Source organism: Symphodus melops (genome assembly GCF_947650265.1).
Source record: "Symphodus melops genome assembly, chromosome: 8".
In the NCBI taxonomy this organism is placed as follows: domain Eukaryota; kingdom Metazoa; phylum Chordata; class Actinopteri; order Labriformes; family Labridae; genus Symphodus; species Symphodus melops.
The window spans coordinates 25,928,881-25,956,459 of NC_136698.1; the positions used below are offsets into that span (position 1 = coordinate 25,928,881).

The window sequence follows — 27,579 nt, forward strand, 5'->3', positions numbered from 1 at the left end:
GTGATATCCTTCATTTTTGTACACTTTTAAATATTCTTTTTGGTGTACATTTAAAATGTCACAGTCTTTCCCATCTTTGCTGTGCATGAGTTGTGTTTGGCTCATACTGACGCCTGTCCCAAATAAAGGAAGGCTCATTTCATCGGTCGAAAGAAATAAAAGCCCGGGCCTATTAAGAGATGATATTAGCTGTAACCAGTTGTTGTACACAAAACAAGACCAGTCTCGGAATAGAAAGCATTTTGGTCTCGTCTCTGACTCGGACAGGACAGACTCTGTGATTGAAAGGAAAACACCCCTTTCTAGAAGAACAAATAAATTACATACAAATGTACTTTGATTTTTATTCCTCCAGTTACTGCTGCAACCTTCCCGGTGTTTTGGTCTGAGAGAGTGACACGGACAATTGATGGTTTTTCAGTGAAGTCTTGGTCTTGTCTTGGTCTCACCCTATCTCGGTCTTGGTCTTGGAGCACTCTGGTCTTGGGTACGTCTTTGTCACGGTGGTCTTGACTAGAACACTAACTCTAACTCAAAGTTGGTTTTGTCGTATTCTGTGCAATACGTTTCTCTTGAATCCCAAATCACCTCTTAATGTGAGCTAAATGCTGGAAACCTCGGCACATTAACACCCAGAATGGCTTTTGTGTTCCTCTAGCTGCTGCAAATATGTATTTCTAACAATGATGAAAAAGAAGTATCGGCATATAAATCCCATTTTTATAGCTGATAAACTCGGTATGGATGTTGGATGCATTTGTAAAACTACTTCAACTGATTACACATGAAGAACCAGCTGGAAGGTGCTCGTGTCAAATCTTTAAGTATGAGATGAGCAAGAAACAAACTTCCAAATGAGGGTAGTTATCATACGTCTATAACTGGAGTAACTGGATCCTTGAAGTCTACACTGTAATAATCAATCCTTAATGGTGCTTCATAACTCGTCTACAGAGGTAAAGATTCCAGTAAATAACTTTAGGTTATATCATTTACCACAACGATAACTGTTATAATCTGTGAGAGGAGGAAGTCCTGTTGAGCTGTTATTATAGCTTACATTGAGCATTTGTTTCTTCTATATAGATATATGTTATCTCCACATATTGTGCATGAAGAGTCCGTGCCTAAATGTACGTTAGTGCGTGGTGAGCTCAGTCAGTGGATGCAGTGCTTTGTTTTCGCCTACAGGGGGCAACGTTGGTTAGGATTCTTGTCAGTTAATGGCACCGTATAGCATCTAAAATGGCTGCATTACAAAAAGACATAAAAACCTAAATACCCTTAAAAGAACAAATATATTGAAGCTTTACAGATTGTCAGTGCCAACTCAGGAAAAAAACAAACCAAACTGCACCACAGCTTTGATTTCAAGAACAGAAGTGCTTTGACTTGTGTTTGCACATTTGAGCGTCTGTAACCAGTCTGAATGAAGCGTTACAGAGTGAGATAATGAACACGAGGTAACGTTAGCAACGTTACCGACCTCTAATGTAACAACTGATAAAACTTGATTTAGATTGCCTTAGACAGTCTTAAGGAAATACTACAAAGTCAAATGTACTAGATTTCTATATTGAATAGAAACAAAAATACTTACACTTAAAATCTACACTTGATCTATCCATTTATATATATATATATATATTTAATTTGCAATATATTTACTTTATAATACAAATTATAATCAGAATTACATAAGTATTAATATAAAGTCTATCAAACATGGAAGCTTAAAAAAAATTAATACAGAAAAAGGCTTTTAGCCTGTTTGCAAGCAGAGTTTAAAACTGAGGGTTTAGTATGTGTGTGTGTGTGTTGGTGTGTGTGTGTGTGTGTGTGTGTGTGTGGACCTGTGTGTACATGTGTATGTGTGTGTGTGTTCAGCAAGTGTACTGTTACACGAGGAGGAGCGACAGAGGGAACAAGAAAGAGTCTGTGGTTGCTCTGAGAGCAGTAAGGTGACAGAGATCACAGAGCCGTCTCTTTTAGGTCATTCAGGTTCGGCATACGGGACCTGGAGGGCCGCCCGAAGCCGTGCCCGTTCTGGCCTCCCTTGATGCTCATTTGCTCGGGGTAGGGGTTTCCCTCGGGGCGGCCCAGGGCCGTCGAGTGCCAGTTGGACTCCAGCTGTCCGGGCAGTGGGTAGGCGGTCTGGCGGCTCTTCAGCTGCGGGGTGCTGACCCCTGAGTGACCGCGGTTCTCTGGATTTGGCAGCGGCTGGTAGCGCATGTCAGACGGAGCCGTCTGATTGGAGGACGAGGACGAAAGGTGCAGGAGTTTGCGCAGAGACTTCAGTGGCTGACTCTGAGAGGAGCGAGAAGACAAAGCGAGTCGTGTAAATAATGATTGAAGACACTTTGTTATACAACCCTGAGAAAATAAACTGTCATAAATTAGAGTTAAAACCAATAATAAATAAACAGATGAAGATCTATAACCTGATTAAAATGATTGGTTTTTGGTCCTGTTAAAAAATGTTGTTCTCTTATTGTTTACTCCTGTTTGTTTCTTTGAAAATGAAGACATGAATAACTCAGGAATAATAACATGTGCACAATGTAAACGATCGATGAGCAGGAAGTGTATTAAAGTATCGTCGTCGTTTATCTTGATGTTTATTTATAATGAATCAGATCAAGTTGGAACAGATTGGAAATCAGTGAGTTTGTTGATGTGTGGGTTAAATGTGTGATGTTGTTTCTTACCGGAGAGTGTGAGTCAGACAGTTTCTCAGGAGGCCAGTCCTTGTCTCTGTCCCGGTCCCGGTCCTGGTCCCGGTCTCTGCTCTTGTCTCGGGACCGGTGGCGGCTGCTCTGATGACCCGACGACCTGGAAGACTTCTGGATCACCGTGTCCACACCTTCGTTGGGAACCTGATCACAGCAGGTACAGGCATCAATGAACCTGTCCACGGTTATCAAGCGACACCTTCGTTCTCCACGCAGCGGAGAGGACGACAGGAAACACACCAAACGGCCTGAATTTTATTTTGAAAGTACGAAAGTGTCCGGAGTCACAAGGTGCCAACAAAGAAAAACTAAATAGGTAAATAAACTGTGTGTAATAATGAAACTATATATAGAAAACATTTAAGGGATACAAATCCTAAAAGATATGAAAAGTGCTTTTTATACTTTTCAGAAAATATAAAGTATCTATATTTATATTTTAATGTTGAATTATTTCTTAAATTATCTTTTATTCTCTTTTTTTTCATTGTCCTGAATCAGATTTCTTTTCTGGCACTTGAATGACTCCATAATAAACCGTCTCATCTGTATTTTGAGAAACAGCTCTTTATATAGAGATCTATTTAAACTGCTATTTTAAACAGATTTGTGTGTTTCCTGTTTCCTCTGTAGTTATTCTCGGACACTGACGTTTTCATTTTTTGGTCACAAAAATGATACAACACACAGAAACATGCACAAGATGAAGCCAGACACACAATTTCATGATTGATTAACTTCTGTGGGAAATATTGATGCAATATATGAAATATCTGAAGCCTGAGGTTTTTCAAACGGTTGACTCTCGCAGCGATCGACTGGAGTCTGACTGCCTGATTCCTTGAGGCCAGATTGTGTTTATTTGTGCTCTGTCATCAGCTGTAGCCCCTCTCAGAGAGTGAACAGACGGAGCACAAAAATAGAAATGTGACGGGAAGAAAGATCTCAACCACCTGTGTCCTTCTGAACGTTTACGAGCGCTGAGATGGCAGTCAGTTTGTCCGGTTCAAACGCTCAAAACCATCCGACTGCTCGCCACTTCACCTCCCCAAATACAGCTCAGATTTCATCTCCTTGATTACAAATTCAAAGCGCTCCTGTTTATCCTCACCTCATGAACACAGAGCTGCTGTTAGGGCGTCGGCTACAATATAAATCTGAATCACATGGAACAAAGACAAAAACAACAAACCAACCAGATCCGTTCATTTCACAGGACGCAGCTTTGTGTTTGAGTAAACATTTAAAATGTCTAAAAATATCCACTATCAAAGGCCTCATCGTCATCCTCATTACACTAAGTAGTATCTGTAGTGATTATGTCCCTCGTAGATGGATCTGATTGGTTCATATCAACAGTGGTGGACAGTCACAAAGTACATTTCCTTGAGTATTATCTCAACATGTTACTTTTACAGTACGACATTTGAGAGACAAACGTCGTACTTTTTAACTCCACTACATTTCTATGGATGTTCTTGTTCATTGCTTCTTTTGCTCTGAAGTCAGCTGATTGATTTTCTTGCTGCACCAGTGTGTCGCACGTCTCCGTGGTCGACTGGAGAGCAAACGCCTCTCAGAAAAGAAAGTTCATTATGTAATGGTCGTGATGTCCACGGCAGAGAAAGATCATGATTCTCCACCTGGGCACAAATGGCCAAACTGTTTCTTCAGCCCGTTTTCATTCTTGACTGAAAATATTATTTTTTTAGAGAATTGAAAGAAATGCTGAAGTACCTTTAAAAGCAAAGCCTCCCGAACTTTAACTTCATTACTAATCTGACTGAATGGTAGAGCAGGAGTGTCTATACTTTAACTCAAGTCATGAAGTTGTGTACTTTGTCCACCACTGCTTGACAACAACTAGCTGCTACGTTAAAGAACAATCACAAAAGTCAAGGATTCAAAGAGGAATTCTGCCATTTTCAAACCGAGGGCCTCCTGTTTTTTTAAAAATATTTTTTGTGAAGAAAAAAGACAAATATGTTAAAAAAAAGTTGAGAAATTGCTCCAGTAATCTGCTTCAGCCGGCTGCCGTGATCATAATGTAAAGGCTTCAATGTAAACCTGGGGGGGGGGGGGGGGGCATGGGACATAAAGCAACAGCACAACTACAAGTAAGGTAAGGTAAGGGGAGACTGTCAACCTATCAATGACAGCTATGAATGATCTCTAACAGATCAAATTATAATTAACCAAATGTTTCTAAATTCAAGACGTTGCTAAGATACAAAGTGAGACTGAACACTCAGTGTGACCTCTGTGTGACCTCTGACCTCCAACATGTGCACGATCATCATTTAGTCCAAATGCACATCTACGTGAGGCTGTCACAACAGCAGAATTTTATACTTGGTGATCTATATATATATATATATATATATATATATATATATAAAGGTATATATTATTCTAGTAAAAATCTAAGTTGATCGATTTATTTTTTAATACCACAGCAGAAAATATACAAGTCCAAGCTACCAACTTTTGATACAGTTGATACTTAAAATAACAGAGATCATATCATTTAAAAAAATAAATAAATAAAAAATTTAATTTTATAAACAACGTCACTAAATGAGAGAAAGAAAAAGGGTCGTCCAGGATGTAATGATGTCACACCGACGTTTGTCCTCTTGGTTTAAAAAAACGTCACTTCATCATTCTGTTGGACTTTTTGTTAAATGATGTCATAACTAGTTTAAATAATGAGCAGTTCAATAATGATGATGAAAAACATGTCTGAGGGATCATCGAGACCCTGGACACCCAATGTTTTTTCAATTCCTCTTGAGGTCAAAGTATTTGTTTGTGCTGTTTATTCCCTCGAGGCTGAATGATGATTGAAGGTCTCTTTTAGAGGGGTGAGAACATTTGCACCGAAAGGTTACTGTGAAACAATTACAAACTGTTTCGCGGCTTCAGTCATCTTGTCGGACAATTTCCAAACTTTTTTTTTTTTTTTTTTACCGGTCAGTCAGCTCAGCATATTTAAAAATAGAGCCCAGGTTGAATAATGCCACAATTCACCTCCAAATCAAAGTCAAAATCAAACAATGAATCAGCAGTGATTAGTGTTAATTCTGCATGCTGTGTGAGGCGGCTGGTATGGAGTGAGGAGGTGAGTAGGATAGTGAAAAACAGATGTACCATGGGAGAGGACACTACAGGGAGGACTCTCACAGAGGAACTATGCTTTATGTTATTCTTTGGGCTAAATAGAGGGAAAAGACATTTCTTGATGACAGGCGGGCGTCCGTCAGGGGCTTGAATCTGGAATAAAGAGGAACATGACTGGTGGCACAGGGAGACATGATGCACAACAAGAACACATGGTTTTACAACTGTGTCACAGTGCTACAGCAATAAGACAAAAGCATTAAAGAGGAGGGGACACAGAAATATGCATGGTATAAAGACATACTGTATCAGAAGTGCTGTACATGCAAGTTACCATTTGAGATTTTTTCTTTTTCTTCTTTATTGCTCTGAAGAAACCCTGCTTCTCCTTTTCTTTGGAGGGCTCTGAGGAGTTCAACACGACAGTGTCTGGGCCAGTCCTGGAAGCAAAACAAACAGTATCAAACGTGCAACTTAAAAGGTCGAATATGATCAACTCCTTATAAGACTGCCGGCGTTTGTTTGACTGTTTTATCTGCCACTACTTTACAGAGGAATGTAACCAAACGTGTGTTTTTAATGTTACAAATGCTGCAGAAAAGAATGATGAACAGTATCAACAAAAAGCTCTGTTGTGGTTAAAAACGATAAAGTACCAGGGGTCGAAGGTCGGCTGGCGCTTGGAGTGGTTGGATAGACCCGAGCCGTCGCTGGAGCCCCGGCTCTGACCTCTGCTGTCGTGAAAGGAGTTGTCTGGCCGGGGAGAAGGGACTGTTCAACAAACACAACACACATGTTCACGGTGGTGGGAAAGGCAACATGGACTGCTGCAGACTTAAAGAGCTCATACAGTCCAACGTCAGCTCTTTCATTAAGCACTTACTTGATGGTTTAAACAACAGATACATGCACGACTGGATATCCCTCAGCTGTGTTTAAGTAAGGGCTCTTAAGTGTGTGTTAGCATGCTAACATAAAACAGTGACAGCAGACCAGGACACCTGCAGCGAGGAGGCTGCTTATAATATTTTAATGGACTAAGAATAACAGCACTGACTGAAGCGCTGTTCTTCATGTGTATACTGGGTACAGACCAGTACAGACCAGTACAGACCAAAGTATGAAGGTTGGGTCTGGTAGCTAGTGAAGCTCAGATTTACTTCCTGTGCACTGCCGTGTTGCCCTTGAGCTAGGCATCCCCAGCTGCTTGGGTTTCATGAGCAGCCCCTCACTCTGACAGCTCTCCGTCAGTGCAGTTTGTGTTTGATTATTCTCTCTCAACAACAGAGTGCAAAAATTATTATTTCCCCTCTGGGACTATTCATATATGATTTATTATTATTATTATTATTCCTTCATTGTCCTTGTTTTGATCTGTTACATCAGGTTGATTGTGCTTTGCTGTGTGCATTTTTTTTGGGATCACATCACGGAAAGTTTCGACCTTCTGAATAAAGTCCATCATACAATAAAAAGTAAAAATTCAAAATACAGGGTTTAGCTTCGCCGGTAAAGCAGGTGCCTCTATGCGTTGGCTGCAGGTTCGACTCCAGGCTTCGGTGCACATCTATCCCACTCTCTCCTCCCCACATGTTCTGTCTCTCTTTAGCTCCTAATAAATAATAATTGTCTCACAATCTGGGGACGTTAGCATCAGGACATCCGTCCAACACCAGCTTTAGCTCGATCCTGATGAATGACCACACTGCTTAAAAAAAAACTGTCTGAAGTGCAGTAAACAGCAGTCAGGTGTCTGATACCTGAGCATGAATAGACAGAGATGCTCTCCTCAGTGCGGAGAGAGAAAAAAAGACACCAGTGTGACTAAACCAACCTCTGTAGAAGCTGCCCACCCTCCGAGGCATGGATTCACTGTAGATGTTGCGGTTCTCTTTCGACGAGACCCCGTCCTCCGCTTGCTGTTCATGATACAGGCCGACCTGAGTCACAACACAAGACCTCGTCACATACAAACTAAAGGCATGCTGCTCTGCATGCCTCTCTGTCTGAGCGCATATTTCACAACAAAAAGGGGGGGGGGGGGCAGTTTGTGTGTTGATTTTCACTCTGTCATCTCAATTAAACAACATCATTAACGGCTGTATGAATGTGTATTTCACACGGCTCTGGTGACAAGCTCTATCCTAGGTAGTCACATTAAAGGCAAGCAAAGCACACAGAGAAAATGAAGAGGCATCTGATGCGCAGAGACACAGAGAGAGAGAGAGAGAGAGAGAGAGAGCAGTTCATGACAGCAGCATCCACCCACATCCAGTCTACTGAGAGTGCGGATGTGGGTGGGGAATGGTGGGTGCAGGCAGAATGTCGGACCTCGCTTTTTTTCCGCTGTGTGTGAAAAGATGCGGTGTTGTCCCTTGTCGAGTCCCTTATTGGGGGTCTGCTGTGGGTGACCTCAGTGGGTGTCTGGTCACTCTGTTAATGGAGACATGAGCGAAGCATGACGTGAGCTCAGCGTTGCAATGCACAAGTGCAGTTACAAGCACACACTTTATAGACTGTATGTACAGTATGCATAATTACACAGGTCACATCACTCACTCTATCAACTAATAGGAAAAGATTAAAAGGCATTTATGTTAATTCTGACATTCTTACAAATCCGGGAAACTAATTAATAAGATCTGGCTGAAAGCTGGAACACACATCGTGATATTTTCAGATGCCATCAGAATAAATTGTGTTGTGGAAACGGAGACCGAGGCAGAGTTATCCAACACGAGCTGGTGTAGGCACTGATCAGATCGTGTGGGCTTTTCTTAAACTGGAAGAGGTTTGATGTGGGCTGAAGACTGACCCTACTCATGTCTTCTTCTCTGGAGGAGCCCCCAGAGTGGCGAGGCAGCGTGCGGTGCTGCAGCTGAGGAGACAGGAGCTGTAGGCTGCTGGCTCTGGTGGGCCCGCCCTGCCCCACCACCAGCCCCTCTTCTGCCCCGTGTGTTCTCTGGTGGTCCCTTCGTACGTACATGGAGTGGCGGTGGGGCCGCTGCTGGGAGGAGAAGGGGCTTGTGTAGCCCTGGCCGTAAGTCAGAGGGTCGTGTGGGGCGGACAGCGAGTGAGAGTGGCTCCTTTCGATGCCACCCTCCCCTGGCTCCAGAGTATCCGGGGACTTGGCCTCCTCGGAGGACTTGTGGCGGGCGGAGGAGCGCCTGTAGGATGAGTCCAGAGTGTTGCTCTCTCTCTCCGAGCGCATGCTTCCTCTGCTAATCCCACCAGGTCCCAGCCGGTCCATCCGGCGGGCCGCTGGGCTGCCCGGAGCTGTGAGGTCCAGGCAGCTGGAGGGAAAATAGCGGGATGTCGGCTCGTCGGCGTACAGATGCACATCGTTTAAGTTCCCCACTGACTTGGCGTCACTAAGCGTGCCGTAGCTTTTAGACAAGTTCAGGTAGCTAAACTTGGAGGGGTTTGAGCTGTGAGACTCCATGTAGTTGTGTCGACTGTGTTTTTCCCCTGACTGAAGCGTGTTGGTCTTTCCCTCTACAAAAGAATGGCGGTTCTGCTGCGAGCGGAAGTTGGATTTTAGGTACTTGGCTCCTGGTCCGTCTGAAACCTTGGAGCCGAGGTTCATTTCAAAGTCCGCCTTGCTCTTGGCTTCGCCTGGGCTGAGCAGATGAGGCAGGTTGCTGCTGGCCAGGTCCATGTTGCAGGAGGTGGAGTGGTTGTAGATCTGTGGCTGGTAGTTCTTGGGGTGCAGCGTGGGACTGAGGTTGATGGCGGCAGGCATGTTTCCGTTGAGGAAGCCGTCATTGTTGGGGAGGACGTCGTCATGCCGAGGCAGACTGGAGCACTCTCTGCTGCTGGAGCGGTGGCTTCCGGAGCTCTTTCCTCCGTGGCTCCTGAGCAAGAGCAAAAAGAGGAAAAGAAAAACCTCAACATGCTATCCACATACTTTCAGCTTGATGCAAAAAATAAGAGACTTTTGAGCATAATAAGCCTTCAGACTTAGTTAAAATCAAATCCGAGATATTGAGGTATTAAGACAGTTCCACATGCTCTTTTCAGCATATCTAACTTATAGTTAGCCTGCGATATGATGAGGTCACATTACTGAGTTTAAAATGTGTAAAGCTCAGTAAAGTGGAAAATGGCTATATGGCTAGTGTGGAAAAAAAGAGTAGCTCTCCAAACGTACATTTTGGGCCTTTTGAACGGCCTGTTATTAAGAGGCGACTAACGAATCAACATTTAGTGAATTCTTTGTTTCCAAAGATTCAGAAGACTTTTTATTTTTGGCACGTCAAAGACTTTAGACAGATTTTAACCTACAATACTTTGAAAAACGAGCAATGCATTTGGTAATATAGATTTGCACTTTAATCATGCATTTGTATTTGTAGTAATTCTGTTGATCAATGTTTCATACATGATTGAGTCTGGAGCTTTTATCTACTGTATGCAAATGAACCAAACTGAGTAGAAATGTCTGTGTGCTTGCTGCACATGATGCAGATAATACTCCTCAGGTGGCTGTTGACTGACAACATGAGCCACAATTACATAAACAGTATATATGAAAAAATGCTGTGTGTGAATCACAGGAAGAAAACATGTAAAGCTTCCGCTGGCTGTAGTTCCCGTTCTGACCTGCTGGGGGTGGTGTTGTCTCCATGGTGAGGCTTCCTCTTGGAGGAGCGGACAGGTGTAGGTGTGGGCGGGCCTGGCCGATCCACCATGCGCAGGGTCTGGAAGGCGTGGTGGTTTAGGCTCTGCTCGGTGAGAAAGCGCTCCGTCGGGTTCAGCAGAAGCAGGTTCTGAAAAAAGCCCCACAGAAGGAGCTGGTGAGTCGAGGAAAAACCCTGAACATCCAGAGCTCCCAAACAAGCCGAAACAGTCATGCTACTGTGAGTCACCGCCATTAACATAAAAGTCAGGCTGCTGCTACATTTAATTGTGTCTTCTTGTCACAAAACAAGCCACACAATGATGTGAAATATGATGTGTGACATTTGCTTTTTTGCTCGCTCGCATAAAAACGTATAATACCGTGTACGTGTGGACTTTAATGAGCTCTGTACACAATGTGGACTGCAGATAACCACAGAAAGCTGCATTTTCCTCAGCAGCAACAGAACGTATTAAACAGACATCCTCGCATGACCATTTATCATGCATTTATGTTTAATAATATCTGAACTTGACTCAACAGGCCTGAGAAGTAACGAGAGAGATGTCTGTCCTTGCAGAATTTAGTCCTGAGATGACATTATGTTTTAGCAGTGAGTCATTATCTGCAGGGAAAAGCGCAAGTGCACAAGCACAGCCCACATTCTTGACATGGAGCTCCTGTTTACAGTGCAGACGCAGCAATAACAGCAGTGCTGGAACCGGGATGTGAGCCCAGAGATGCTGAAGCAGTGAAGAGGCATCGCTCAGTCACGACGTAAACACGCCGATAATGATGCGATTATCACGTCGAGTTTGTGCAAAATGGTGTCCTCTGGTGACGACGTATCTTTTGATCCCAAACGTGTAAAAACCTCTGAACCTGGTAAGAACATTTCTGCTTCAGAAAAGTGTTGGCAGCCTTGTCAAACCTGTGATCCAGTACCTTCAGCAGGTCCAGCAGGCCTCCACCAATGATTCCCAGGTATCTTCGCTCCAGAGTTTGGGGGTGGTTCACAGCAGGGAACTTGAGAACATGAGAAACAGTCAGCGGATTAGAGTACAGCCAAACATGGTGTCATGAAATGTCCAAGTGAGAAACGATTAAATAATAATAAAAATGTGGAGATTAATCAGTCACCTGTACTTTGAGTATGTGTCTCTAAATCTTTTTTTTTTTTGCAAATGAAACCAACAGAACTTTGTTAAGTCAGTCTGTGTGGAGTTTATCAAGTGAGAGCGGTCCATGGGAATTTTTCATCCTGGAAGACGGTAAATGGACTTGAGCTTGTACAGTGTTTTCACACCGATGGCTTTCCAGTAACTACTCCCATTCACAGGAGCAATTTGGGGTTAGGTGGACAAGGACACATCGGACATGCTGCTCGCAGGAGCTGGGGATCGAACCCATAACCTTTCCGATTGGGGGACGACGACTCCACCTAACTGAGCCACAGCCACCCGATCTGTTGCACTGCTGACGTTTTACATGTTGTATGTCTTCCACCTCTTATTTCCACACACACTAATCAAAACATTAGAAACGATATGATGAAAAGTAATACAGGAAGTGATTTTAGGCTGTGCTGTCTGTTTTTCTCGCAGTGAAAATACGTCTGTAGATCTTTAAAGCTTTAATACTCTTTAAGACTATCAAACATTGTTTTGTGATTTGTATTAAACAGTATGGACCTGATGAAAACCGAGTAGGAGGCAGATCATGGAGGTAGGGTTGGTGCATCGTGTGGAATTAGCCGACGATTAAAAGCAAGCTTTCATGACAGTGTTGGTTTTCCTCACTAGCCTGACGTTTAAACTAAAAAAAAAAAACAAAGCTAAAGTGAAGAGTTAAAGCAACATCATGAAAGGATTTGGTTGGGTGTTCTTTGGCACCGACTGAAGGTCTCTGGGTGCAACTGCACTGTTGTAAAACACACAGTGCTGTTCAGCCTCCCCCTCACAGACAACGTGCGTTTGTTGACAAGCAGAGGAGAAGTGTTGTGTGAGGAGTCACAAAAACACGTCGACCGTCAAGGTACAGTAATATCACAGGAGACAACTCTGCTCGCGTCTACAGCCTGCTGGTGTGTAAGACGGATTTATTTATTTGTAAGCAAAGGCCTGAGACATAACCTGGACGACTTTGTTCACCAGTAAAGCTGCGACACATGAGACGATGAGGAGGACGATGAGAACAGCGTTACAGGAAGAAAAACAGAATCATTCACACTCTCTCATCTTCTCTCATTTTGCCGGTTGAAAGTTGTTCTATTACAATGACTCTGAAAACATTATAAGATGGAAAAATGAGTATAGTTTGAGCGGAAGAAAATCTGACTGGACGAATCAGAGAGATGAAGATCAAGAAGTAAATTTCTTTTTTAGACATTTGATGATATTTGTCTTTTAACGTTGCTATTTTTTTTTTTTTAATCCTCTCACACTTTTCGCACCACTTTCATATCTGACAGGAGCAGAGTTGTATGTGCATTTTTCCTCATGCAATCTTTACGTGTCAACCTCTCTCTGAATCTGCCATTTGCAAAGATAAGAAAAAAAAAAAAGAGTCCAGAAGCTGTTCTTCTTCCATCACACATGTCCAAGCTTTGCAGAAAGCACGCTGTAGGTGGCCAATGTGATAAAACATCAAACATCCTGCGCTCGCTCACAAGTGTTTTTTTTACCGCTCTCATGCGTTAATATTTCAATCTGTGTGTGTGTGTGTGTGTGTGTGTGTGTGTGTGTGTGTGTGTGCTTCTCTCAGACACCAATCTCGTTTCTCATGTTCTTCCTCTGTAATTAAAAAAAAACCCGACCCGGGGAGAGAGAGCGAGGGAGAGGGAGAGGGAGAGACAGAGAGAGAGAGAGAGAGAGAGAGAGAGAGAGAGAGAGAGAGAGACAGAGACAGAGAGAGAGAGAGAGAGAGAGAGAGAGAGAGAGAGAGAGAGACAGAGAGAGAGAGAGAGAGAGAGAGAGAGAGAGAGAGAGGCCTAAACAGACGCGTTCAGTGATCAGTCAAGTTTCGTGGCAGGGTGATGCTCTCATTTTAATTCCAGCTGAAATAGAAATGTCTTAATGAAGAGAGCGCTGCACTCTGGGAGAAATGACTGGAAATTAGGCGTGACCACAAATTTCGAGGCGCAGTAGAAACCAAAATTTTACAACAGCGAATGAGCCAATGATTATTTCTTCCTGTGTCCTACATGAAAACAAAAGTAGCATACACAAACAGGGACCTGATCAGTGGGCATTCACTGTCAGGTATTAACAATAGGAGCAATTAACAAAGTAGTATCTGCATCCTGAGGCGTGGGCAGGCAGGGGGGGAGGAGGACGACCCTGGTCTGTGGTACCAGCAGCCTGCCTGCCACAGCAGGCTTATCACTGCCTCCCCTCACAGAGCATACAGGGTACATGATACACGATGACTCATTGTGAGCCAATCAGTCACGGCAAAGCAAACTCAGCCAGATCAACAAAAAAAACAAGCAGAGAGAGAGCGAGCGAGCGAGCGAGAGAGAGAGAGAGAGAGAGAGAATAAATAAGAGGAGGGAGAACAGGATCAAGCTGAGAGTGATGGAAGAAAATGAAGGCTCAGTTATGAATGTATCCCAGACAGTAGGGGTCAGCAGAGAGCATCGTGGAGATGGTCTGGGTAAAGAGAATCAGTTAGCAACAACATTGATGTTTGGATTTAAAGACGGATGAAATCATGTCTGAACATCGGAGACCTCTTTAAAAGCTCTTTTTTGTTGTTGTTATCTCAGGGTTGAAAAGAGGATAAATAAAGGTGGTTTCAGATAAAGTGAGGGAAATGTGCAGTTTTTCTTCAGGACAGACGGTAAGTTGTCGAAGAGCGTGAGTTTAGGCAGCGCCCTCTCCTTACCCTCAGCCCGTGGAACCGCGGGTTGTTGTAGAACAGCTTCATCTGCTCTGGCGGGAGGGGTCCCAACACCTTCTGGATGGTGAAGAGCTGGTCGATCTCACTCTCTCCTGGAAACAGAGGCTGCCCGTCACTCAGCTCTCCTAAGATGCAGCCGACTGACCACATGTCCACCGCCTTCCCGTACGGAGCGCTGGAAACAAAAAACGAGAGGGGTCAGTTGAGGCCCGGCATGAGAGAAGGTACTAAAAGTCCATGTCAGCGTAGTGTACAGTACGAGCTCCCAGACAGGGTAAAAAATAGCAGACGAACCCGAGCAGGAGCTCCGGAGAGCGATACCATCTAGTGGCCACATACTCGGTGTAATTGGCATCGGTCCCCTCAGAGAGATTTCGTGCAAAGCCTGGGAACAGAAGAGGAGGAAGCAATAATGTTATAATGAGGAGCTTCGTGATGGGCTCCAAATGCTGAAACACCTACAAAAAGGCTCCTCTGCAGACACTCGTTATGAACCAGAGGTGGAACTTAGAAAGTGGTGGAGTTTGCAAAAAGCTGCAACGAGTCCTGTGGTTGCACTGACACTTAAGTTTGCTGTTACATAAATTCTAGATATTGTTCGATAAACACGACAAATGGAAAAATGTAATGTAATTTTATGGGCTTTATATCTCATCTAAGAAGATGAAATGATTACGTTTAGGTTAAAAACTGAAAACCTCTTTCCTAATCCCAGAGACCTGATGTAGATGTTAACTTTGCAGGTCTTTTTGCTTCAAGTTGGACGTCTGTTTGCAATTTAATTAAAGCAAAAGAGACAGCAGAAGGTGTTTATGTTTGCGCCTCCCTTTACTCGGACCTGAAGCTAAAAGAAGTGCTCTCATTGGATGATTTAGTCAGACACATCTGTCTGTAAATATTCTGCCTGATAAATGTTTGACTGTTTGCTATTACCTGTCTGTGAAACATGTTATAGTCATGCATTTTGTATTATGTTTGCACGGCTGCTGCCTGTCTTCACCAGGACAAAATAAACGTGCAAAAGTAAAAAAAATATATATTATTAATTATTAATTATTTTAAAAGTAATAAGAGATCATCAACAAAATGCGGACAATAATTCTGTAGAGTCGAGATAAAGCAACACTCTCCTCTGGACAATGATCACAGCTGCACCTTTCTTGTTTCTTTATTTAAGCAGGACAGGAACTCAACGTGCACCACACAAACAAATACAAACAAATACTGCACAGAAAAAACTAAACAAAAAACAAAGTTGGATATTTAAAGACACAAATAACAAATTTAAACTGCAAATGTTTGTCAGGATCAGGGAGAACATCTGCAGCCAGATGTGTCTGCCTCGACATTTAAAAGCATCTAACGAGAGTCGCTGAGACTGATGAGGGTCAGAAGGTTTGAAGGACGCAGACCGAAGTTGGACTTGTAGATAAGACCACATCAGTGTTTGAGTCTGCGTGTGGTCGACAACAAGCAGCCACGAGAGAGGAACCTCAGGGCTCCATGACACACAGAGTTTGTTAGCTTTGTGAGGAGGCATGCAGGTTCAACATCAGGCGAGTCCAGCTCAGATGTAAAAGCCTCTTCTCAGACTCAAACGAGAAGCAGGAAGTCGAAGCGCAGCTCCAGCTTGAACCTTGTGAATGTGAGTTGTAATCCACACACACTTACAGTAGTTAATATTTATGCACTCTTTTTCTTCTCCAAAGGACATTTGAAGGGACCACGCAACTCTGACACTTTCAACCAGTCTCATTCACAACAATGGTTTTACTTATTCAGTACCCGACTTCTTCACACTGTGCCGTTTGTTGCACTACATGCTGTATCTACACTCAAACTATTCACAATCACATCCTGCTATCCCGTGCTATCTTGTTGTTTACCGTCTGTTAGACTGTCGTTTATTTGCATCTGGCCTGTGACAAACATCATTTGGTGCAGCTGTGTTCAGCTTGTAGGCGAATGAGTGGCGATAACGTTACAGAGATTCTTCCACAGTGTTCATGGAACAAAGAAGTCATGTGCTTCCTTGTAGAGTTAAATAAGTAAAATGAAATGATGCTAAGTTAAATATAATCAAAAATATCACACAGGAAGGTAGCCAAACTCAACATATCATTAACATAAGAAAATCTGCCTACCAGCACCTGTCCATTGTTAGTATATTAATTATTGAATGATGAGCAAAGCAACCTACCCGTCTTGTCTTGTTGAGCTAAGCTAAGCTAAGCTAAACGCTGTCTAGGGCTCCAAAGTTACTGCAGACATGATAGAGGGGAAACTCTTCTGAGCATTCTCACTAAAATGTAAAAATATTTCTTTCATATATCATGAACATAAGGCCCATACTAAAACAAATAAATATAACAAATAAAAAACAAAGAAGTCGGAGGCGCGCGTCTTGTCTGGTTCAGAGCGGATTTCAACCCTCTGATGAAATGTTTTGACGCAGCTGTTAGCTTTTCCTCTTGATGTAGGGTGTTTCTCTAAATGCCATTGGAAATCAAAACACTGGATGAAATTAAAAGTGCAACGAAGTGTCGAACGTAAACCTTGAGAGCGGAGTGTGCTGAGCCTATGTTTGTTCTCTCGGTGCCTTTGGCTGACACAGAGCAAACAGCAGGTCTACCGTCTCTCACTCCAGATTGCCTACATGATGCTGGCGATGCTGCATTTTTCCGTTTTGTTGTGGCGCTACCAGCTTGAATCAAAGCGTGATTAGCTCTGTGTTTTGAAACACGTTTCATTAATTGAGATGAGGGGAAGAATGCACAGCATCCGCCTGCTGAGACCGGGGAGGAGGGACTGCCGCAGATTTACAGAACCGGATGAAGCCTGCCTGCTGCCCCTCTGAAACACTGGATCCAGCCAAATATAGTCTCAGTTGAAAATACTCCTTTTACATCACAGCTTGGACCGTTTGGCCACCTTCCTTGCAGCTCTTAAAGTGCGAGTGTGTCTGATAGATCTGCTCACCAAAGTCACATAACTTGAGGACGTCATCGGAGCTGATGAGAAGGTTTTCTGGCTTTATATCTGAGGAGGAAGAAGACAGATGGGGAGTAAGACACCACATAAGCTGATGAGGGGGCATCGTCGTTACATCATCAAACCGTCATCGCTCTCATTCAGAACATTTCAATGTTCTACATTTCCTCTAATTTTATTTAAAAAAAAACGGCAGCACACCAAGATGAAATACATAGAACGAAAGCATTCCCAGATTGAGAATAAAAAAACACAGCTAATACATTATATCCCCTAACCCATATGTGAGCCTGGCTTTTCCACAGGCCATTTGGATGCCCGCTCTGTTGCATCACTTTGCCAGAAGCTCACATGGACCATCTGGTTTCCTGCTCAGCTGCCACTGATCTGCCCCAGAGCTCACATCGAGTGAACAATGGAGGAGAGCATTTAAAGACACTCGCTCAGCAGATAAGGTCTCGAGACAAACAATCAGAAATCATTGTCTAAACTGCACATTAAGTCCATTGAGGGAACGCCAAACCCGTTTTTGTTCATTGAATGAGACATGATGTGGGCTCAAGTGGTAGCGTTACGGCTATTTATCAATGATACTGAAGCTACCAGTTTGAATTTTTCACACGTTGTTCCTTCAACTGACCTTCAAAAACACGGTGCACCTGCAGCCGGCGCCTTGCTCTTCATTCTAAGTACTTTATGGTTCAGACTCGGGTGCAACTCAGGCTCATCAAAGTTCCCATGTCGAGCCAGAGAACATTAGACCACTCCGTGAAATGTTGTAACGCCACGTTGCAGTCACGCTGCAGAAAACTTTACTGCAACTAAAAGCTCTGAGCTTTAGAGGAGAAGCTGCACGAGCAGCAGAGCATCATCACCTGATACTGTTGGAAGATTTCAGTCTCTTTTAAACACATAAAGAGAGAACAGAGTCGTACGTTTAAGAACTTTTAAATGTTATTGCCTGAAAATTGGGTTTCTAAAAAAAGCTGCATTATTGACTTTAAGTCAGGTGTTCGTCGGTCAATGCGCCCGATCACACCTCACTTGAATACAAACACGCTAACAGCTGCATGCATGGGCACAATACATGGGCGTAAGGCTGCAGACTCTTCTCTGCATGTTATTTATTGTTTATCCTGGTACAGGAAGAAGTCATCATCACTCACCCCTGTGAACGATGTCATGCTTATGGCACCAATGGATGGCTCTGATTAACTGGTAGATGTAGCTGCGAGCTTTGTCAGTCGGCACACCGTTTGGTAGCTCCTCCAGCAGCTCCAGCATATTCTGAGGGACGGAAAAAAAAAAAAGATGGCTGCCACACTGGAGGACAGGAAGGTTCAGAAGTGATTATCGTCTACCTCCTTAAAAAGATACCGACCTTCTCCACATACTCAAACACCAGATAAAGCTTCCCTCGTCTGCGGAAGGCTTCCTTTAGCTCCACGATGTTCTCCTGTTTGAGGGTCCGGAGCATCTTAAGCTCCCGGAGCGTCGTTTCTTTGACCTCCTCATTTTCTGCACAAAGGTCAAGACAGAGGTGGAGTCATGGTCGCATTCACACACAGTGACCCTGACAGAGCTGAAGATTACGATCTGTATCATATCATCCAAACGGTTCTGAAAAGGAGGAGCGACGTCGCCTTACCTTCACTGTCCTTGAATTTCTTAATCGCCACAATTTCATTTGTATCCTGTAATAAAAGCACAAAACAGAACGTGAAGAACTGCCCGCTTTATTTTTCTTAACATCATGACAGCGGAGAGGAACTCACACTCGTAAAACTTTGACTGTTGTTGCTTTTACTAGAGATTCTGCCAGCAGTGGATTAAAAGTGGATACTTACTCAAACCTGGACTAAAAGTTCACAGTGGGATTTGTTGACATCGTCTGTGTTTACACTTTTAAAGAACAAAATGTCTCAAACGAGAGTCAAGCTGACTTTAGCTGATCTGAAAAGGAGCTGCATGTATTAAGAAATAAAAACGTGGTCGGACAAAAGCGAGAAGAGAAAAGGCTTTTGGAGGAGACCTTTTTTTTTTTCCCTCTTTAGTTCATGCTCAGGTTGTTAAAGGGCTAAAATATATTGAAGACAAAAACAAAAATCAGGTCATTCATTGAAAGACACCCAGATGTTAAACACAGAAGAATACAGAGTCAACACTGTAAACATAGAGGACACATGGATGAAGTTGGCAAAAGGACAAAAATAAATGTGTAAAATAAATGTAAATAATAATTTCATTCTGCTGTTCGATGTTAAGTTCAAACTGCAACTCCACCTCCTTTCCCACAAACAGTGAGCTGTTCAGTACTTTTTAATTATCATCTTTTATTTTGAAAGGAAGTAATTAGATCATAATGTAGAGGATTATCTGAACGGCAGAAGAAGGGATTGGCTACAGATTGAAAAGGTAAATATTAAGAGTCATTATCACAGGATGATAATGACGGAGCCAATGAAAGGCTGAGCAGGGTGAGGGGCGGGACTGTCACTGCAGGAAGACACTGCAGTGAGTGAAAGTGACCATAGCAAAGCGAAGAATAGGATCTTAAAAAACGTTCTCATGGCTGACTTTAATCTCGTTGCTCTTAAAGCGCTAACACTGACAGCCCTTGTTTTCATAGTTCTCTGTGCAGTGGCTTTGCAAAACTTTTGGACGGTTTAAGACGTCGTAAGAGTCTCTGTGAATCTGGGAAAACTTCAAATAAACATAAAACGCTCTATCCAGCATTTATAAAAGTACAAATAGTGAAATAACAGAAAGCCTTATCTGCTAAAACAGAATCCAATCACATAGATATCCCGCACAAGCAGACTATGCTTCAAAATAATGGGTCAGGTATAAACCTCAGCTGGTAGACTGTCTGATGGAAATAGATCAGAGGCACCTTGAAAACGTCTTCCAGCTTTGAGAATAAAATTGCAAAAACGTCTTCTTGGCATCTGGTGTCACGTAGATGTGAACAAAGACATTCAGACCTGATCACCTCTGAGTCACTGTTTCTGACACTTTACATCCTGACTTTATATCATTAAGTTCTCTGGGAGAGACGGCGCCCCGGCACTAGCCCCGTTTCTCGACATGTCCTACTTAGGCCTGGTATTTCTGCCCATGGCTCAGAGCTGTGCTCCACTTCACAGAGCCAAAGGCGGCATCGCACCCTCCAACATGGATGGCAGCGAGCAGCGAGCCCTCCTCCCAGCGCCGAGGAACACAAGATGACTCACCACGGGGTCAGCTACATGAGCATCACTGCACTGTACACACACTCACACACACACTGTGACATGTCTAAATATTGTTCCACTAACAAAGGTGAATTAAACCACGATGGCAGCCATGGTACACCTTCACTGGCCTGTACTGTAAATATGAGCCTGTGCACTTGATCCTCCCTGTGATGAAAATATCCCAGGAAGTCACAAGAGCTGGTTCACATAAACATAAATCCACATCAAAACAATAATAAAGCTTTAACTAAGTCTGTGTGTCTGAGATAATGTTGGTGAAGGTCTCTGGATGGATTTGGATCGCTGGATGCCTCCAGTGTTACACTGAACGAACATCTATCTGCTGCTTTTATTTGTGTGGATTATTTTTCCAACAGCTAAACTTCACAAGTCACTGTCGCCTCACAGCGAGACGGTACAGTACCTGGTTCGAATCCCACCAGGGCAGGGGGGGGCTTTCTGCAGAGTTCGCGTGTTCTCCCTCCTCACACAGTCTCAAACTGTAACTCGTCCGTTTAATTGGCCTTGAGGGTGAGAGGTGCGAGTGGGACAGATGGCCTGCTGCTTTTTTTATCTCAACATGGTGACGATTTGAAGGCACACGCCAAGCGGTCACATGAGGACAGATAAAGTCCTCCATACGTACACATGAGAGGGTTTGGGGAGAGCTCGAGATCACACACCTGTCATGTGTAGTTCTGATCGTACCGAGACTGGAGATCTGACAGAAACGTTGCCTGATCACATCTTGGTTGTGAGCAGCCTTGAATCAGGCCACGCCCCCCTGTGTGCTCCTTCGAGCTGTAATGAGTATAAATCACCAAATTCCCCCTCAACTTCACAAATAACATGCCAAAGTACCAACCAAACAGAATTATTTGCTCCAGTTCCCCGAACATCTCATCCAACATTTTAAGTGGGTTCATTTTATTTCTGCTTCAAACACCGACCGCAGAAAGAGTTTGAGTCAGGATGAAAACACGAGAGTGTAGAATTAACGTCCCGCTGATCTCTGCTTTGTTCTTAAAGGTTCAGCAGTGTTTTATTATACGTGTGTGTGTGTGAGTGTTCATGTTGGACGGATCAGTGCAGAACATCAGCTGCTCTTTGTGTAACATTTTGTTTTCAGCTCTTTAGGAATTCCCGTGTGGCGATGGACTGGGAGGCTTGTTTGTGTGGGAGGGAAAGTGAGCTGGGAAAATAATATTTACCATCAACATGCAGTCGCTCTCCCACCGCCTTGAGACGGGACAGTTTCAAAGACCACCTCTGGACACCTTGCATAGTAAGGGTCCCTTAAGGAGCGGTCTATAACTTAAAGGGATAATTCACCCATGTGCATTAAGTTTTGTATCATTAAAAAGCTGGAAGATCAGTGAAATGTGAAAAGTACGTTAACATTAACGAAACATGTTAGACGGTGATTCTGACGTCACGTCGGTAAGTCGGGCACCTCATTCGTTTGTTTGTGTTTCATGTCCATTTTACAACTCCAAAACTCATTTTTCCGACGTGATGTGAATGCACCGTGTAATCCTCTAATTCAGCAGGAGTGGCCAGCGGTGCTGTGCATTCTGGGAGTTGTTGTCTTTCATCCACATGAGCCAAAAAGACACCTTCTGCCTTTTCTCGGTCACAAAGGTCCCAACCTTGAATTTCCCTCGGGATCAATAAAGTATCTATTTAACTAACGTCAAAAATGATTTCACATTTGAACTAAACATACAACACAATGTCGTTACAGATATATGTTTCAACGGGTGACGTGTCCCTTTAATGACCAGGATGCAGAGAGAAAAGCCTGTAGCCTTCAGTCAAAAAGAACTGGAGAACTAAAATATAGTTAATTAAAGACGGACAGCGATATACGCCTGTTACCTCCTACAGACTCTGCTGTAGCCAGGAGTTAGCTTTTAACAACTTCCAGACTTCCTTTTCATTGCTCTGCATTGTTTTTCATGAAATCAAGTGTGAACTGTGTGTTTAGATAAAAAAACAAAAACAAAGCAACATTCAGCAGTTGAGCTGTATCTGCATCATTTTTGTGTCTTCCATCCAGAGGAGGGTCCATCACCACGTCTCACTTTAACTATAAAAAGTAAATTACACAGAGGCTGCACTCTAAATGAAGTAGTGATCCAGCCACTGACACTGATCTTCATTTGATTCAATGAACAGCTCTTAAGTTTGCAGAAGTAAATAATAAGTATCTCTGTTCACGAGAGATGAAAAACGTTTGCTGAATGGAAGTTGGTTTGGCCAATTCTTGTTGCATTTAAAAAACACTGGAGGATCTTAATTCGATATCGTTGGGCAGATTGATTTTTGTTTTCAAACAGATACTGTGTCTGTAAATGCACATAAATAAATCCCTGTATGATAACAATAACCACTGACAGGAGCCAGATGGTCATCATGGTGGAATGGATTCTGCCTTCTATCACTCGGACACGTGATTGGTCGATACAGCTCAGGACACAAACGTTCTACAAACAGAACAGAGTATTGATGGTGATGATGATGATGCTGGTTTAGATGGTGGTGATGATGCTGGTTTAGATGATGATGATGCTGGTTTAGATGGTGGTGATGATGCTGGTTTAGATGATGATGATGCTGGTTTAGATGGTGGTGATGATGATGATGATGATGATGATGATGGTTTAGATGGTGATGATGATGATGATGATGGTTTAGATGGTGATGATGATGCTGGTGATGCTGGTTTAGATGGTGATGATGATGCTGGTTTAGATGGTGATGATGATGATGATGATGATAATGATGATGATGATGACGCTGGTTTAGATGGTGATGATGATGATGATGGTGATGTTGATGAGGATGATGATGATGCTGGTTTAGATGGTGATGATGATGAGGATGATGATGATGATAATGATGATGATGATGCTGGTTTAGATGGTGATGATGATGATGATGATGATGATGATGATGATAATGATGATGATGACGCTGGTTTAGATGGTGATGATGATGAGGATGATGATGATGCTGGTTTAGATGGTGATGATGATAATGTTGATGAGGATGATGATGATGCTGGTTTAGATGGTGATGATGATGATGATGATGATAATGATGATGATGACGCTGGTTTAGATGGTGATGATGATGAGGATGATGATGATGCTGGTTTAGATGGTGATGATGATAATGTTGATGAGGATGATGATGATGCTGGTTTAGATGGTGATGATGATGATGATGATGATAATGATGATGATGACGCTGGTTTAGATGGTGATGATGATGAGGATGATGATGATGCTGGTTTAGATGGTGATGATGATGATGATGATAATGATGATGATGATGCTGGTGTAGATGGTGATGATGATGATGATGATGATGATAATGATGATGACGCTGGTTTAGATGATGACGATGACGATCATCTGTTGATGACGATTTATTCACTTTAAAATAAAGTGCTTGTGCTGTGTGTCCAATCAGACTTAAAGCTGTTTGTTTACACTGACTGACACGGTTTCCTCCCTTCTTGCTTGTGATGTACTGATCACTTTGGATAAAAGCGTCTGATAAAAGAATCATAGAATTTCAAATGAGAACAAATTTAAATTAAAAAAAAAAATTGCGTACCATATTTCGCTTTAAGTGAATGATTTTGAAGTTGCTGATAATGATACATAAAGGAGATAGAAGGTTAAGTAGGTCGTTGACAATACTGGTCAAATTATTATCTCTCATTTATTTTTGCCTTAAATGTGATCTTTGTAACAGGCTCAAATAAAAATCTGGCTTTAGTAGACACATTTAACAAAACACATCTGATGCTGATGCAGGAGCTGATTGGTCGATAACGTCAGAGAGAAGTTTGCTGTGAAGTCGGGATCTGTTTTCAGACTTTGTCGATGTCGCCCACCGGAGATGACAAACGGCGTTTAATTCATTACTGAGTTATTCATTGTTCACAACCTTGATTAAGGAGTCATCTCGAGTGTTTTTCAAAGAGACAATTAGTCAGAGGGGGGATGCAGTCATACCACTGCTGTGCAGCGTTCCCTGTCGTGCATCACGCTCGTAAACTTTTTATCCGCTTTGATGAGGATGCTGACGAACTTTAAACACAGAGCCTGCACTCAGGGCATCAAGTCAGCGTCAAAGACTTCCTCTCTGCACGGAGCACGACATGATCAAATTGCCAAGCTCCTCAGTTATGTCTCTCACTGTCCAAATAAAGAGCTCAGACATGCTTGGCTGTGAGAGTTGTTAATAACAGCCTGGTGGATCTGTGGGATGATGAAGGACGACGAAGAGCTCAGTCAGGGTGAGCGGGGAAATTACCTCAAAAATGAGACTGCACTTTTTTTTTTTTCCTGCTGAAACTTTTCCCCTGTAGACCTCTTAAGACATTTTCACAGCACTCCCTTTAATGGCCCAGTGAGACAGCAGGTTGATGAAGCAGCAGTTCAGCTCATTTAGAGAGACGTGACAGCAACAAGAAGACCCCTGAAGTCACAGGACAAGACAAACCCCTTTGGGAAATCATGTCTGTAGAGCAAGCAATCCAGTTCATTCACTCACTAACTAACTAAACTGCAAAGAGTTACTGTCTTCATTTCAATAAAGGGAAGCCCAAGAGACACGGGACATGTTGGGAGGAGAGAGTGGGAGAACGGATTTGAACCCACGGCTGGTGCGAGGAGGAGTACAGCCTCAGAACGAGGACAAAACAGCATTTTCATTTAAAGAGTTCTTTCTCAAAAGTCAACAAAAAGGAACATAATGAGATATAACTGCACAAGCCACCTTCAACTAACAAAGCATGCTGCTTAGCTTGACAACACATCATGTTATTGAACTTTTAGAAAACCCGATATTTCACTCATACGCTCACGCTGGGTTATCTCTGAACATCTTAAAGCTGCCGACCCAGCTGATGTTTACCCTGCAGGAAGACTCGCATGCAAGCGTAAGTCCAACAGAGATGATTTTAAAACCGATTGTGATCTTTGATACAAAACGATTTACTTACACTCGTCTTTCTTCTGACTTTAATGCTGGCATGGCAGCAGCTGCAGGAAGGCGTCCTGCAGGTTCTTTAATGACTGTCGAGACACTCGCTCGCCGATTCTAGTAAAAAAATCTATAAATACTGATCCCTGTCTAAACAATGGTAATGAAACAAAAAAAAAAGTCTGAGGCATGCTTGAGTGAAGTTTTGTTTTTAATTACCAAGAGTGTCAAGCAAATTCTGTCTAATTGACACAAACACGATGGCAACGTTTCAGTACTGACATTTCTGCACTGATCCAAAATGTGATGCATAATCAGTTGGTGTTTTTTTTTTTAGAAAGACCCCGCGTGATGCTAACTTTTTAGTTGGTCTCTAAAAATACATAATTTGTTCCTCTCTGTAGCAGCATTACATGGTGGTGCTTTATATTTGTTATTTGAATGACAATGTGAGTAAAAAGCACAGTTACAGACGACAACATCAACAGGTGTGACGGAGCTGACGTCTGTTTCACAACGCCTCACAATCACAGTCTTAAAATAGCCTCCATTTATCAGGGCGAAGATGACAACGTTATCATTCAGACAGGAAACGTGTGGCCCCTCTCTCTCTCTCTCTCTCTCTCTCTCTGGCTCCTGATAGGACCACGTAGTCGAGCGCTCCACTCAAGGTGACCCACTTAATGTTAGATGTGAAGGTCCTTTTTTTTCCTCTCCTGTCCCAGTTTCTGTTCACTGGGTGCAAAAATAACTGTTCCTTTCAAAGAGGGCGGATGGACTTTTTTTTTTTTTTTTTTTTTAAACACTAAATAAATCTCGATGTTTCTGACAGCTACTCAGTTCATTTAGGATGAAAACAAAATAAGCCGACCACATCAGTTCTGTTATCTGTGCGGGGAAAAAAAACAAAACAGGTTACGTAACCTAGAAAATGAAATCCTGAAATGATTTTAAATAAAAGGAACATTTATGATCAAGATAGGACAAACAACAGATGACTGCCGAGCGCTGGTGACTCACTGGATGTTACATGGCTGCTCATAAAACTGTGACAGGCCTAATAGATCCAGTCAATACACTCATTTCTCTGTTTTGGATCATTGTGTGGTAATAAGTCAAAGTCATGTAGATTTGTTTCGAGAAGAGCAAAGATTTCCTCTCAGTGTGCAAATTGATGCAACTGGAAGAGTCAACTATCTTCGGAGTCACACAGAGCACGATTAAAGAAGAGTGAAGCTTCTGTCTGCTACCTGAGAATGTAAAAGAACTACACTGCCTTTACACACCCGTGTTAGTGACATCACAGCCGGTGTGGCCTCTTGGTTAGTTGATCAGACTGATGTGACTCTAATAAGCATGTTGCAGAAGTGTAAAATCAGACTGTGGTCGAAATAATGTGGGACACTTCCAAAAGTTCCAAACTGAGTGTAATGACCCAGATGGAAGCATCGCCTTCCTGATCTCCTTCAGAATAAGAGAAGCGTCTTTAATGAAAAGTTAAGGAGATAATAATACAACACACATGAAACACATGAGGCCACGACAAGCGCACTGTTGTCTTCAAGTCGATGAACACAGACGGACAGGAGGAGGAGTCACTCGTGTCGTTCAGATGAATGTTGCCGTCATTTGTGAAACAGTACGATCAGCACTGGAAGTGAATGTGAGTCAGATCCAGGGTCGACACCTTTTCATCAAAACTGCAATGCACATTACAAAGTAATAAATAACATTTTAGTGATGACTAAACGGGTATAAAGAAGAGTCAAGGAAACAGTCTAAACTTTATTTATGTAATAAATTGAAAGGGCAGTAATATGTGATTAAGACTGAGAATGGAAAATGGGTAGTAATTAATAGTTCTTCTTACTACTCCTTTTGGGACATGTTAAACTGTTTAAATATTTATTTGGTTATTTATTTCATAACAAAAACAGTTGTTCTTATTTTGTTATTATTCTTGATTATTTTCTTTCAT

At 42.7% G+C, this 27,579-nt stretch overlaps 1 protein-coding gene across 1 annotated transcript in view; it reads right to left on the reverse strand.

Moving 5' to 3' along the window:
* Window positions 1-1,554: 1,554 nt before the first annotated feature.
* Window positions 1,555-27,579, reverse strand: part of LOC306827939 (cyclin-dependent kinase-like 5) — a 44,043-nt gene continuing 18,018 nt past the window's right edge. Inside the window, 15 exon segments of the mRNA XM_079350066.1 lie at window positions 1,555-2,307; window positions 2,709-2,876; window positions 6,187-6,292; window positions 6,509-6,623; window positions 7,687-7,792; window positions 8,184-8,285; window positions 8,668-9,706; window positions 10,455-10,621; window positions 11,419-11,499; window positions 14,359-14,548; window positions 14,668-14,758; window positions 17,353-17,412; window positions 18,531-18,651; window positions 18,746-18,882; window positions 19,013-19,058. Coding sequence (XP_079206192.1) covers window positions 1,972-2,307; window positions 2,709-2,876; window positions 6,187-6,292; window positions 6,509-6,623; window positions 7,687-7,792; window positions 8,184-8,285; window positions 8,668-9,706; window positions 10,455-10,621; window positions 11,419-11,499; window positions 14,359-14,548; window positions 14,668-14,758; window positions 17,353-17,412; window positions 18,531-18,651; window positions 18,746-18,882; window positions 19,013-19,058 — 2,865 coding nt within the window. The 3' untranslated portion in view covers window positions 1,555-1,971.